This window comes from Aspergillus sydowii, assembly GCF_001890705.1.
Source record: "Aspergillus sydowii CBS 593.65 unplaced genomic scaffold ASPSYscaffold_7, whole genome shotgun sequence".
Taxonomy (NCBI): domain Eukaryota; kingdom Fungi; phylum Ascomycota; class Eurotiomycetes; order Eurotiales; family Aspergillaceae; genus Aspergillus; species Aspergillus sydowii.
In genome coordinates, this window is record NW_024467865.1 from 7005 (window position 1) to 19961 (window position 12957).

The following is a 12957-nucleotide window of genomic DNA, read 5'->3' on the forward strand; positions in this document are numbered from 1 at the left end:
TGAATCCAGCTTCCGGATATCCGGAGGAAATGTTCTTCTCCATTGACGCAGTCTCCGCGGAGTGGAAAGTACCCCACAAGGGCGGTTATTCCAAGTCTCATGGACGGGGCAGGCATCCCCAAAACACAGAAATTGCAACTGACAATAGCTCAAGAACGAACATATGTATCAAGACCTCGCAAGTCAAATTGTACATGAAGAACTATCCCACCCGGGACGAGGCTTTCCCGTAAGCCAGTGCATGAAAGGCGGGGAACGTGCAGCGGTCACTCAGTTCATGGGGAAAATTGATCTCAAAATGTGGGTCTCCGCGCAGCTGTCTTCCGACGAAGGAAGATGCAATTACGTGGGTACCGGTGGGTGTCAATCAAAGAGGTTGGGAGTCCACCAGGATCATGGCGGTCGGCTCTCGGGCTGAAGCCATGAATGACGGAAACCTTGCACGATCAATGCGCTGGACCTGATAATTCTGAAGTAGTAGGATCATGGTTGTAAAAATAGGGTCTTTATCCACGGACAGGCCCTGTCTTAGCGCCCTGTCCGCGACAAATATTACCCTATCTGTGGATAATCGTGAACTGGATGCAGCTTTAAACATGGGAACTTTTTATGAAATGACTTGACCATTGAGTGACAAACGAATGAATAATATTACTATCAACACTAAACTTCCTCATTTTCCTGCGAAGAGGAAAAGAAATCCTCTCTAGCCGAAATCCACAGCTGAATATACCTTTCCGAGCATCATTGTTCGCACTCAGTGTTTCCTCAAAGCCATACCCTGTGCTCTTCATACTCGTCATCCTCGTCACAGTCCGTCTCCCTCGAGAACCGGTACTGCCCGCTACCGAAGCTAGCCTCTTGGTCCGCATCCTCCCACATGATGGAAATGAACTGATTACCCTCTGGGATCTGAAAAGATCCATAAGAGTATCCCTCCTCAATGCATTTCTCAGCGTCCTGGCCACACGTGTCCGATCCGACGGTGGCGGGGTCCGGCTCGGATGTCATTCCAAGCTTCTCCGTTCCCAGATACACCGTGTATTTCTCACCGGAGACCAAGTCGTCGGTGATCTCGAGAGTAGTGGGGAAGTCGTAGGAGGTCGAGAGCATGATCGGCTCCGGTTGGCCTGGCTTGGAGAAGTCGGAGTTCCACTCCAGTCGGAGATCTTTCCAGTCTTCTACTGTCTCGGTACAGCCGCCTTCAGGCTCACTGTTGAGGGGAATTAGATCGTGTTAGTGTCTGTGGGTTATCTAAGTTGAAGGAATGGTTTGTCTTCGTACCTGTCTTCGTACTCTGGTTCGGTGGGGCAAGGAGGGCAGTCCTCGCAGGGAGCACAAGGCTCGCATGGAGGGCAGCCAGTAGGGGTTGGGATTGCCGTTGTCGTGGTGGTCCTGGTTTCTGTTGTCCGAGTGGGTGGGCACGAGGTTGGTGGGACTCCAGGGACCGAAGTGGTCCTGGTTTCAGTGGTGGTTTCAGTGGTGGTTTCAGTGGTGGTTTCTGTGGTGGTTTCTGTGGTGGTTTCTGTGGTGGTTTCTGTGGTAGTCTTTCCTGGTACGGTCTTTGTCGAGGTCTTGATCACAGCTGGTGGCTGTCCAGGCGCCGAAGTCGTAGTGGTCTCGGTGCTTGTGGTAGTCCAAGTCACTGTTGATGGATCCGCTGGAGGCAAAGTGGTCGTTAATATCTGCGGCGGCAGAGTTGATGTTTCTGTCCGCGTGGTTTCGCAGTTGATGGTCGTGGCGCATGAGGCCTGGAGGTCAGATGCGCCCTCGCTTGCAGCAGCAACTTTAAGTGCCAGAGCAACTCCAGCAATCAAAGGTCCAAAGAATTGGGACGGCATAACGAATCTTGAAATTCAGTAAATCTCAATAAAAAAAGGGTCCAGAGCTTAGGAGCACTTGATGGATGAGTGCGGTTTGTTCGTCTGGCACTCTTAGCTTTTATACCTCTGGTTGATTGATGGCTGTTCTCGTTTTTCTGACTAGATCTGCAGGCGGATCCCAAAGAACTCAATAGATTCAGCTTACGACTTCATTCTGGGTCTTCTCCGCGGCATGTTTTCGATGATATCAATGTGCATCTGTGGCGTCATGGAACGCGGCCTGTGTCCACAACAAAGTCAGCTCTTCCTTCGGGCCTCGAAACTATTCCCTGGCAGTCTCAAGCGTGGGTCAATCTACGAGATGCGAATTTAGTCAATGGACAAAAATTGGCATCTCGTGGTCAAGGAAAGTCTTCCGAGACTGCGTGGAGTAGCTGAGCAACCCCAGCTTATGGAGCGCTCAAGCCCACGATCGACGCACCAATATCTCGCCTCTCTTATCACCCGAAGCAAGTTGACGTACATGGCTGGGATGATTGTGTCTGAACGGTTCGTCGATGGGTCTTCCACAGACACTGTGCACAGATCTTCTTCTTGCATGGGACGGCGTATGGCATATGCTTTTTTTTCCCAGCCATGGACATACTCCACCGCGGAAAGCTGAACGGATTGCCAGGTTATCGGTAACCCCGAAGGAAAAAGTCAGAAGATCGAAGAGTCAGTAATAGAAGACTTTGGGACTCTTCAGATATGACGACAGAGTCGAGCCAGCAGCTCTCAAATGGTATAAGAAGCCTGGTCTGTATTCGGGAGTGAGCCATAATCAGACATTCGAGATCTTATACTCTTCCAAAGTCAGATTTCAACCAACTCATTCCCCAACAATGCGTTTCTCTGGCAGTGCTGCTCTTGCCTTGCTCTTTGCTCCGGGCTATGTTCTGGGCGCAGGCTTCTGTGATAACATCAAGTCATGCTTGCCAACCAAATTTGCCACTGATATGGGAACATTTGATTGTTCCGTTGGTGATGGTGAGTTCTTTGAAACATTAAACGATGCTAGTCTCTGACCAAGAAATAGGCCAGTACAATTGCAAGACTGTCCCTGGAACCGTTCCTCCTCACTTGAAGCCTGGAGCATCCAAGGGTGAGGACAAAGGCAACCAAAGGCGAAAGGGCCCGGGTAGCTCTCACCCTCGCTGCAATGGCGAAAGGTGGAAGGGGCTTTGTCTAAAAGGCTGCCATGCATCTCTTCTAGAAATTGATGGGATCGAATACGAGCGACGTTGCTACCAGTCGATGACGGGCGTAACGCACAGGACGGTCCCTGGATACTCGTCACCAGCACAATGTCTGGAGAATGAGTGCACGGGAGACGATAACTGCCTGGGTATCGAATGGGCTTTCAATGTGGCCAATGTAAGTCATCGCCGCGCGAGAGAGTTTTCATATGCCTCATGTGCTTACTATCTATTTTCAGCCACCTTGCTGGGTTGCTACGAACGCGGGTCCGACGTACAATCCCGCAACCCGAGACTACAACACATACCACGCCCTTGTGAAGAAGGGCGAGGTTGCTTAAGCAAATTCATCATCTCAAGTCAGCCTATTTGATCAGACCACTTGAAAGAGTGAGAGTTCCTTAGTGAAAACCAGTGGAATCGACATTCTAACGATAAATGTCGATGTGGTATAGGAGGGGTGATTTGGCAAAGGTCTGTACAGCTAGACCTATTCATGACTTAGATACCTGCAGTGGTTTATCTTGATATTTGAACATTCAGTCATTTCCTCCATTCAGTCTTGACAGAGTCGGATTTAAAATAATAATAATAAATTTATACGCCCCGTCACCTTGGGGGTATGGCGTGCTGCACACTAACTAACCAAAGGAAGTCCCATGCTGCGTGAAAGTCCCCTTGTAAACTCCCAAATCAGTAGAATGACACATCTTGGCAGTCTGGCAGAACTCCAACTCCTTGGCCAGAAAGTCATGGTCTGCTGCTCCAGGCGAGGAAAAGCGGGGTCCCCATGCTGGGTATCGTGGCCCGTACAGGGACAGAATACGGGTTATTCTCCAACTATTCCAACTGGCCATTAGTTTTTTCCCCAGATTCCCATGCATGATCTCCACGGGTGAGCTGAGCTGGGGTTGCGGTTCGACTTTCCCTCCCAGACAAGCCCCAGCCTCGCCCCAGCCTTAAATCCCCACAAGGACATCGGCCTTCGGAGATGCCCATTACTACTGTTAATGGCCCCCTCAAATCCCATGCAGAGATCACCGGCCCAGTCCGGTTGCTGCAGTTATGATTAACACACGCTCTTCCTTTTATCACCATGGCCAACTTCAGAACTGCCAAATGTTTAAAGCATTTCTCTCTCTGCCAGTTCTTCAATCCCAACAGCATTATTGAGTACACTTTCCCCTAAAATATGCATCCCTTGACCTCTTATCCTGACCCCGGGAGAACAATTAGAATAGAGAACCTAAAAGATATATTTAACTTTAAAAGTAATTAATAGTTATCTTTATTATTTAATTAATTATTCGTAGAATCCTTTAATGGATTGCTAGGATTTATATTTCAAAACAGGTTCAAAATGCTACTCTATACATATGTGCAGACCAAACCTTTAGCCCCGATGGCTACACTTCTGGAGGCCACACTTTTGAACTCGGTGGCTAAAAGACGTTTTTCTCTTTTCTGTAAACACTAACCGCTTTTTGTACTGTCCACGGAATCTAGCGCCCTCCAATGAAATTGGTTTCCTTGCCGCCGTCCTGGATCCTTTACTAGTATTTTCAGTCTCGAAGGGACAGCATCTTAAATCCGTGATAACACCGAACAAGGATAAAATTATCACTGGGTAAAAGTTACTGCCGCCTAATATTATAAATACGATAATTTTAGGGTCAAATAATATTATCGCGTCTTAATATTATAAATGCGATAAATTTGACTCTGTCTAATATTATCCCAGCTTAATATTATGAATATCTTAATATTAGTATGCTCTAATATTTACCAAAGCTAAAATTATCGGTGTGATGAAATTAGCACTGATAATATTTTCGTAGGGCGGACGGATTCTTTAAACGTCGCTTGCCACCTTTCCACTGCTTCCACCTGCTTTTCACTATGGCCGATGACGGAGAGATTTTCTCAGAAAAAAAAGTGCTCAGGGACCAAGGCAATGCTCTGCTGGGTTTCTACTGTGCATGGCCAGCAAAGCAGTCAAGTGTATATAGACAACAGTCGAGAAAATGGACTTAGCTGTGTCAAGAAGGCGTCCATTATAAAAGAGCCTTTCTGCATCAATTTCTCCATGTTGGTTCAGTTCTTATGGCCTGACTCTTAAAACTGGGTACATGTTCCAGAGACATAGCATATAAGAAGTATTATTAACTAGCTGGCTAATCTAAGAAGCGTCTCGTAAGAAGACGTCCGTCAAAGAGAGACGCCCGTCATAGTGAGACCCCTGCTTACGGCTGTCTACACGGTAAAGGTTTGCTTATTCTATGCTTGTCGAGGTGGCTAGAAGGTTTGGGCAAACATGACAGGGAAGATTAAGCACCTAGAAATTAAAAGAAGCTTGACAAAGATCTATTCATCCCTACAAGGAATAGTCTAATATTAGCTATATACCAGGTGTTTTAGTTTGCTTTAGGTCTGAGGCACTAGATGGGTTCGCGACAGTCCATGAGGAGTACACCTGATTGACATGGCTGTAGGACAACTTTTGAGATTGCTAAAGGAAATTAAAATATATATTTACAGCTTACTATAGAGGTTTTATTAACTGACTCTCAGGTTAATAATAAGATATATAGAGCATGCTTTATAGGGCATCATCTGCTAAAATGTAAATGCACGATTTTGTGGCCTATATCATAGATGGTAGGACGAGTGGTATAACCCAACGACACCACGCCAAGCCGTAGGTCTATACAATTCCGGACGTGGGGATCCTGCGGGCGACACAGCGGGGAATGCGGGGCCGAGCTTCCTGCCGACGGGGTAAATTCAGAGGGACGACCCTCAAAAGCAGTGCTGAAAGCCGTGGAGAACGTCAGTGTCCAAGGCCACGGCAACATGAAAATGGCAATTCTGAAATCCACATTCCGCTGGAGATGATTTTTAGCGTGGTTCTTCACCCTCATAAAACGCAGGCGGTGCCGGATCACTCTATTACAAGAACAGCAACCAACAATGCAACGATGATGACTTTTGCTTCAAGCATTGATGAGTGCGAGAATCTCCTGTGGCTGTATTGCCCTGTTCAAACAGCTCACTAATCTCAGGTATGCATGGCCGGATGTCCATCTGGATTATATGTCTACTCGCATGTTCGACCATGGTCAGTAAGCATTCGCCATATTCATCTGTCTATCCAAGCGGGCAAGAGGGAAGCGTGAAAAAACCCGGCTGTAAGTTATACGCCATCTGGTTCTTACCGACTTCGAGCAAATGACAGCCTTTCTTTTTGTATTGACAGGGTTTTCGTGGCTCTTTAGGCCCTCTGCCGCCTGGCTCTTGCGGCCTGAGAAAAAAGGCTTTGACCCATCGGGACACGACTGGCCTGATTCTATGCTTTCGGGTAGTCCTGATCATGGGGGAAATCTATAATGAGGACATGGCGATGGCTATCACGGATGTGATTGAAAATAACAGGCTCAACCAAAAGCATTGGACATGCACCGGGCCAATTGGGATGAACAGTGATTCTCGCTTTGACATTACGTGTTCGACGAGGCTCTCTGCTGTTGGATAAACTGCCGTACGGAGTATTCATTTGTATTCCCCGACGACCTAGATCACCATGGTATATTGCATATATTTGGGTCTCGCGTCGTTTAACCATAATTTTGATATGCCCTTGGCCCTCAAATAATACGAATATTATACATACCGTTCAAGCAAGGTAGCCACTAGTCTGGCCTGTACAGACTCGGTGCTCGACTTACTTTCTACGAGTCAACAGTGTAAACCTATTGGCCAGTGTTCCGATGCGGGGAGGGAGGTGCATACCTAGTCGTCCCGGAATTCCGTCACGTTTAAGACACCAAGTCCTACCGTCCGTTGTCCTGCCTGAAGAATTTGCCAGGTGCTCAATGCTCCGATCACCATGCCGCAAAGTCCCCGACTTACACAAACAAGGCCGTTTCAATGCCGCATCTGCAAGTCCAGTTTCTCGAAGAATGAACATCTAGTGCGCCATATCCGGTCACATACGAAGGAGAAGCCTTACGCATGCCCAGACTGCGGGAATCGATACGGTCGACAGTATGTGGTAACCCAGTATCGGGCCGATGTAGCAACAAGACAGAAACGCTAATGCAGGGCCAAGGGATATCTTGATCCGGCATCGCCGGGACGTGAAGTGCCAACCCCCAGAGAAGCGCACTACCGGGGGGGGACCCGCCGATACGGCCCCAAATGGAACATCTGCCATATCGGACTCTGTCATACATACTTCTCCTGGCGTACAGGAAGCCATCACTCCTGGTGTTGGTGTTTCAGGTGATGTAGGAGTGCCCACGCCAACATCGGCTAATACTAATCCTAGTCCTCACGTTGGAAATGGCCGATTTGCACCATTATGCAACCCGCCAAACATGGACGGGACCGACTCCTGTCGCGCGCGACGAGTCACTTCAGGCGGGAGGGGTCCCGACCAGCATCCTCATAGACGAGATCGGGCTAAACTGGTTTGATTTGAGCGGCTTTGATGCTCCTCGGCATATAGATGCCGGGCTGCGAGAGGAGATCTAACCCATGGATCTCCCTTCTTTTCAGCAGACTCATCAGCTTTTTCAGACCACCCCCTCCGAGCCTTTGAGCCCTAAGCTATCTCAAGTCCAGAGCGTGCAACGCTTGTGGTTCACGACTATTGCCGAAGAGCCACCGCAGGCTATTACAATCCCAGACAACCAGAACTATGAACAGCCCGCGGAGATTCTATCGCCCGAGACTTCAATCACTACAATCAGTGAAGACCAGCGCCAGAGTATGTGGAGTCGCCTTTGTATACATACATATGAGCCGACCGTTCTTCCAACCGACCTTTTGAACGTCGGGCTCCGTCTCTATTTGGCCAAAGTGAATCCCATATTTCCCTTGGTCCATGCGCCCACCTTCCAACCCTGTCGAGAAAACGCCGACCTGGTGATTGCCATGTGTGCAATAGGCGGGCTCTTCACGGGGTCAGAGCAAAGCCTTCAACAGGGGACTTATCTCTTCGAGCGAGTTCACAAGGCCACGCTACACAATTGGGAACAGCTCCTGGCTCGAGGAAGGAGAGAGTTGACCATTGCAATCCAAAGCGCAGCCATATCACAGTTATTCGGCCTGCTCTCCGGAAGCCCTGATCTCTTGTTAACCGTGGATGCCTTTCACGGGGCCCCCATAGCATGGTTACGCTATCTGCGCCTATATTCACGCCACCAAGACATCACTCATTCCCAGATCGATTCCGCCGTTGATGATTATGAGCTTACGAAGCTCTGGCACGATTGGGCGCGCAACGAGGAAATTGTCCGCGTAGCGCACGGTCTGTTTATTATGGATGCAGAGCTCGGAGGGACCCTGCACCATGAGCCCATTCAAAGTTGGGAGGCATATAAACTCCCATTTGCCTGTTCTGAACGGGCCTTCGCGGCCTCCAACGCGCGGGACTGGAATGAAATCTACCGCGAGGAGTTGAAGCGACAACCAGCTAATTTACTCCGGACTAACTTTTCTAAAAGCCCATTCAAAGGGCTTCTATTGTCTTCGTACGTGCCGGAGTCTAGCAGTTTGACGGTGTACGCCGCTATGGAAAGTATTAGCTCTCAAGTGCTTCTTCTTCGTCAAAGTTGCCACCAAGAAAGTGCGGAGATGAAGATCAAGATCGAGGATATTCACGAATTATTCACAGACCTCCATCATCACTTGCTGAGTTCGCCCTCGCTGAAGGTACATACCCAAAGTGCCCAGGCAGAGCAAGAATCCCTCCAGCTCCGTGTCCTTCAATGCCTCATATACATGGAGGCCCTTGCCGACTTCGATCTCCTGGAACGCGCCGTCGGCCGAGACGGCACCAAATTGACCACCGATGAACTCACAACTGTTACGGCGTGGGCCAGTTCCGCACATGGACAGCGCTGCGTCCTGCATGCAATCGTCATCAAAAGACACGTGGAGGCGAGGAACATCACATCGGAGCCTGCTCTCCATATCCCCCGCGCCTTGTTTTGGGCTGGATTGGCTTTATTTTGTTACATCCGTTTTGCACCACCATGTAACGGATTTGAGCCCCCAGCAAGGCTCGGCGTTGACTTTGGCTTTCCGGAATTCGCGTCCATGGGGATTAACCGCGAGACGCTGGTCTGTGCGAGTGGTGCCCTTGATAACAATGGCCTTCTGTCGCTGAAGCTTAGTTTCTTTTCCATCATTGACTTGTTGCAGCATGCTGGGCATTGGAGGATTATTAGGCGGTTTGCGACTATTCTATCTGCCCTGNGGGATTTTGCCTTTGGTTCAGGGTGATTATCACGTAGTGCTCGGCAGTCCGGAAGGGTCCGTTGCTTCTTTGTTGATTAATTATTCGTGCAATCCATAAGCGATATTAAGGCGCCCTAAGCTCTGGAATATCATTGTCATCACCATCTTCTGGTGCAGCAGATATTGCCCACTTCCCCACGTAGTTGCTAGGGGATCAATTATCTGACGGCCGACGATTCCGAAATTGGCCACGCCGCAGTCAATCTCAAGATCGGAGCTCAGTCTCCACAGTCTAGGCCCAGAAGGCCAGATGGGAGATGGAACGTGGGTGAATAATGTGTTTGCTTCCGGCGTAAGACTACTTGGAGTGGGAATTTTACCGCGGTCAGCCACAGTATAAAATTAAAGATTCAGTGGTATAATAAACTCTGCAGAAGTAGTAGGATAATCCACTCCTGAATTACTTACCAAACTGTCAGTGTGTATGCTGTTTCACCTGGGTCCCTTGGGGAACCCTTCAAGGAAAGACGGCCGCGGATGGGGGATGAATCACAGCCCTTTACTGTGCCATGTACACATGGGTAGACGTGCAGACGGCCTGTCTATCCTAAATATTGCTAATCTCCTGCGATTGAGAACTAGTTCGAGGGTTCTCCTCTGCTCCTTCAACAATACGTGTGAGATGACCAAGTGAACTACATGACTCGATTGGACCGCGAGCACTCTATTAGCATAGACGAACAGTGCAACGTAACCTCATGCAGAACCAAGGAGGACATGGCTCAAATAGATACAGGACCCAAGTCAAATCACACGCCAGCTGAGACCAGTCTCTATGCCTAGTCATAAAACCCCCGCTCACCACTCCTTCAGCCCAATCGGCCCCGTACACGTCCAGTGCTTATGATTCAACGCATTATTCTCCACTTCGTCAACAATAGCAACCGCCATATCCTCATTGTATATCCCATTCTCAATCCCCGGCTGAGCAGAGCCAGTACCGTCATCCACAAACGCTTCGTACTTGCCCGTTCTTATGCCTATTTTGCCGTTTATCAACTTGGAACTTTGTGGACAGACATTGTTTTCAAACTGTGCTATGAACGCTCACTCACCTTTCTCACGCAACTGCCACGGCGGCGATAGAAAGCTCCAACTTGTTTCTCGAACGCCCTCCCACATTGTCAGCGCTGCGCGGGAGCACAGGATCAGCCCTGTGGCTGTTGGATCCGTGAGGAATTTCCGCGCCTTGCTTAGGACCAAGTTTGCGAACGGTCTGAAGAGCCACGAAAACCCTAGAATCTGTCAGCCGGATTCCGAAGGTAAGAAGTCATGGAGCGTGGTGTGTCAATTACAGCCTGGAATCTGCACATTGCCTCGCGCCCATTTGAATAGCCTGATGAATGTTCCGAATCCGCGCTGGCCGTGGTCGAACATCCGGGTCGCCATATAGTCGAGATGCACGTCAGGCCATGCGTACCTATAGTTGGCGAACTGTTAGTGACTGGCTACCCTATAAAAAGAAATAAGGTTGGCAAAGACCAGTGCTTGAATGCAAACCCCTCATCATCACATAGGTGCCCTTTGCTCTTGGAATACAAGGAGCCCGCGCCACCTAGATCCCAGCATGCCTCTCGTTAGCCTGATCTCCATAAAACTAAACCGGGAAGAAATAAAAAACTTATCGACACCATACCAATAATAACAAAACGCCCCCGATAGCTCGACCTGAGAATCGCCATCTTGATATTGCCATGTCCCTCGACCCCCAGTTGATACACCATCTTAAAGTCCGACAAAGGCGGCGCAAACGCAGAGACCACGGCATCGAAGCTTCCCTCGCTTAGGATGGTACTGAGCGCAGCGACGTTGCCGAAATCGCAGGCAGCTGCACTGTATTCTCCTGGTGTCGGCCAGCTCTTCGGTGGCGAGCGCGATATCCCGACGACTGTGTGGCCCCGTGCAAGCAGTTCGCCGACGACGCATTGACCGCATTGGCCTTTGGGGCCGAGGACGGCGACTCGTAAGGGGGATGGCATGGCTTGGATGGCTCAAGCTCAGGGAAAAGTATGAAGTCAAGTGTGTCTGGTGTATTCATTGTCGACAAAGAAGACATGGAACGAAGTCTTTGTTTTGTAAGCACAGAGCGAAGTGCTCCACCGGCATAGAAGCTTGTGCTATCCCCCCGTCGGAACCCCGGCCTCCCCCTCTTACCTTTGCGAGCCGAACACCACGATATCTATATTCTCCACCTGTAAGGTGGCTTTGTGGAGAGCGCTGGAATGCTTCGGACACTATCCGTTATACAGTATACGTATCTACAGAGTAATCCCTTATTGTGCTAAAGTGGCCTGAAAAGGCAGGGTATAGGCCATACCCTGTCTATTTGTCAAGAGCGTAACGAAAGACATTCTCAGCATGGCTAGATTACTATGACAACTACGCCTGTATCCCCACTGTGCCACTTTCTTCTGCATCCCTCATCGGATCACAGCGGGCGGTGAATATGGTTTGGGGGGATTGCGTCGGAACTTCGGCGGCGGGCCCGATACCATATAACGCACCAGGCGATGCCAAGGATCTAGCAACTACCGAGCAAGAGGAGGCATGGTCTTTTATATATCTATAGTAGATAGGTGCTAACTTCTGCAGGCCTTCTTGCTATAAAATATTTATTTATCTAATATATAATATAAATTGTTAGCTGGTATTTTTATAACGTATCCTATTTCTACTCTCTTAAGGAGCGGTGAGACCTTCACCCTATATAGTAGTACCTCTGTTAATATAGGGAAATAGTCCTTGATATTTTTAATCCAGTTCTACTCACTAGAATACATTTCTAGTACCCTTTCCTTATTATCCAGGATCTGCAGGGCCGTTAGTAACTTATAACTTTCCAGCTTGTCCTTTAGGCTGTCTCTTATTTTCGATAAACTCTTGTTTCCACCGAGTGTTGAAGTCATCAGGCGAGCCAAGGCGGCGATTTAGGGCCGGTTATTGAGATTTACCCGTACGATATAAACCTCTGAAATGTATGGAAGCTCGATTATGCATGCCTCTACCTCGTGAATGGAGACATAAAGTCAATGAAACTTCATGTCTAGCATGAATCATACGCGGTTAGCAATGCGGTCTGATTTGTTGCAAGAAACAAAGATATAGATAGCTACAAGCCTATTAGGGTACGCGGTAATATGAAGATATAGCCAGATGCGTACTGTAAAAATACTGTCGAGGTCTTGACCAATATTTCTCCGTGATCTCCGTGAGACAGCTTCGCCGGCGCCCCATCTACTGGCTTCCCAATGCACCGCTACCGATGATCAACTACCAATACGCCCCGGTTGGACGCTTCGGTTGGACTGAGATCATTAGGATACTCGCCTCCAACATCGGGTCAGACTCCTGTATCGTCTCCATCATAACCCCCATTTCGGAAGAGCCGTACAAATTAACCAACGGTCGTCCAAGCAAACCGCGCCAGAACTTGACAACCAGAGGCCAGGGGACCCAACCCATGACAACAGGCTTCTCTCCATCCCTCACGCCCTTGACATATTCCTCTCGCTCCTCGCCGGTTTAAAGTATCCCATGAGGTCAGCCCACTCACGCGGAAGTCAATTTAACTAAGTATAGAGCACCAAAGGCCG

At 48.9% G+C, this 12957-nt stretch overlaps 6 protein-coding genes across 6 annotated transcripts; 4 read left to right on the plus strand and 2 right to left on the minus strand.

Moving 5' to 3' along the window:
* Window positions 1-632: 632 nt before the first annotated feature.
* ASPSYDRAFT_133331 (uncharacterized protein) lies at window positions 633-1841 on the minus strand (the record flags this gene model as incomplete). The annotated part of the gene is made up of 2 exons (XM_040840631.1): window positions 633-1213; window positions 1285-1841. 2 exons carry the CDS (start codon window positions 1839-1841, stop codon window positions 769-771), a joined length of 1002 nt encoding a protein of 333 aa, XP_040701075.1. The 3' UTR covers window positions 633-768.
* An 866-nt stretch (window positions 1842-2707) lies between these two features.
* ASPSYDRAFT_32443 (uncharacterized protein) lies at window positions 2708-3402 on the plus strand (the record flags this gene model as incomplete). Its single annotated transcript, XM_040844981.1, has 3 exons — window positions 2708-2852; window positions 2902-3239; window positions 3301-3402. The coding sequence occupies 3 exons, from the start codon at window positions 2708-2710 to the stop codon at window positions 3400-3402; spliced, it is 585 nt and encodes a 194-aa protein (XP_040701076.1).
* A 2588-nt stretch (window positions 3403-5990) lies between these two features.
* On the plus strand, window positions 5991-6731 carry ASPSYDRAFT_1179252 (uncharacterized protein). Its single transcript, XM_040840340.1, has 3 exons — window positions 5991-6068; window positions 6124-6249; window positions 6318-6731. The coding sequence occupies exons 1-3, from the start codon at window positions 6065-6067 to the stop codon at window positions 6446-6448; spliced, it is 261 nt and encodes an 86-aa protein (XP_040701077.1). The 5' UTR covers window positions 5991-6064; the 3' UTR covers window positions 6449-6731.
* A 216-nt stretch (window positions 6732-6947) lies between these two features.
* ASPSYDRAFT_118767 (uncharacterized protein) lies at window positions 6948-7106 on the plus strand (the record flags this gene model as incomplete). The annotated part of the gene is made up of 1 exon (XM_040840393.1): window positions 6948-7106. A coding segment is annotated over one exon (159 nt), but the record flags the coding sequence as incomplete, so codon positions are not given.
* A 471-nt stretch (window positions 7107-7577) lies between these two features.
* On the plus strand, window positions 7578-9349 carry ASPSYDRAFT_1179254 (uncharacterized protein; the record flags this gene model as incomplete). The annotated part of the gene is made up of 1 exon (XM_040840341.1): window positions 7578-9349. Exon 1 carries the CDS (start codon window positions 7598-7600, stop codon window positions 9347-9349), a length of 1752 nt encoding a protein of 583 aa, XP_040701079.1. The 5' UTR covers window positions 7578-7597.
* A 730-nt stretch (window positions 9350-10079) lies between these two features.
* Window positions 10080-11046, minus strand: ASPSYDRAFT_179825 (uncharacterized protein; the record flags this gene model as incomplete). The annotated part of the gene is made up of 5 exons (XM_040843490.1): window positions 10080-10344; window positions 10420-10599; window positions 10660-10784; window positions 10847-10919; window positions 11001-11046. The coding sequence occupies 5 exons, from the start codon at window positions 11044-11046 to the stop codon at window positions 10163-10165; spliced, it is 606 nt and encodes a 201-aa protein (XP_040701080.1). The 3' UTR covers window positions 10080-10162.
* Window positions 11047-12957: the final 1911 nt, after the last annotated feature.

What these genes read in the sequence shown, in the direction of transcription:
- ASPSYDRAFT_1179252 (XM_040840340.1), top strand. An exon ending in AAGCGTGAAAAAACCCGGCT is followed by an intron (nt 6,250 to 6,317) that starts GTAAGTTATACG and finishes TTGTATTGACAG; the next exon opens with GGTTTTCGTGGCTCTTTAGG.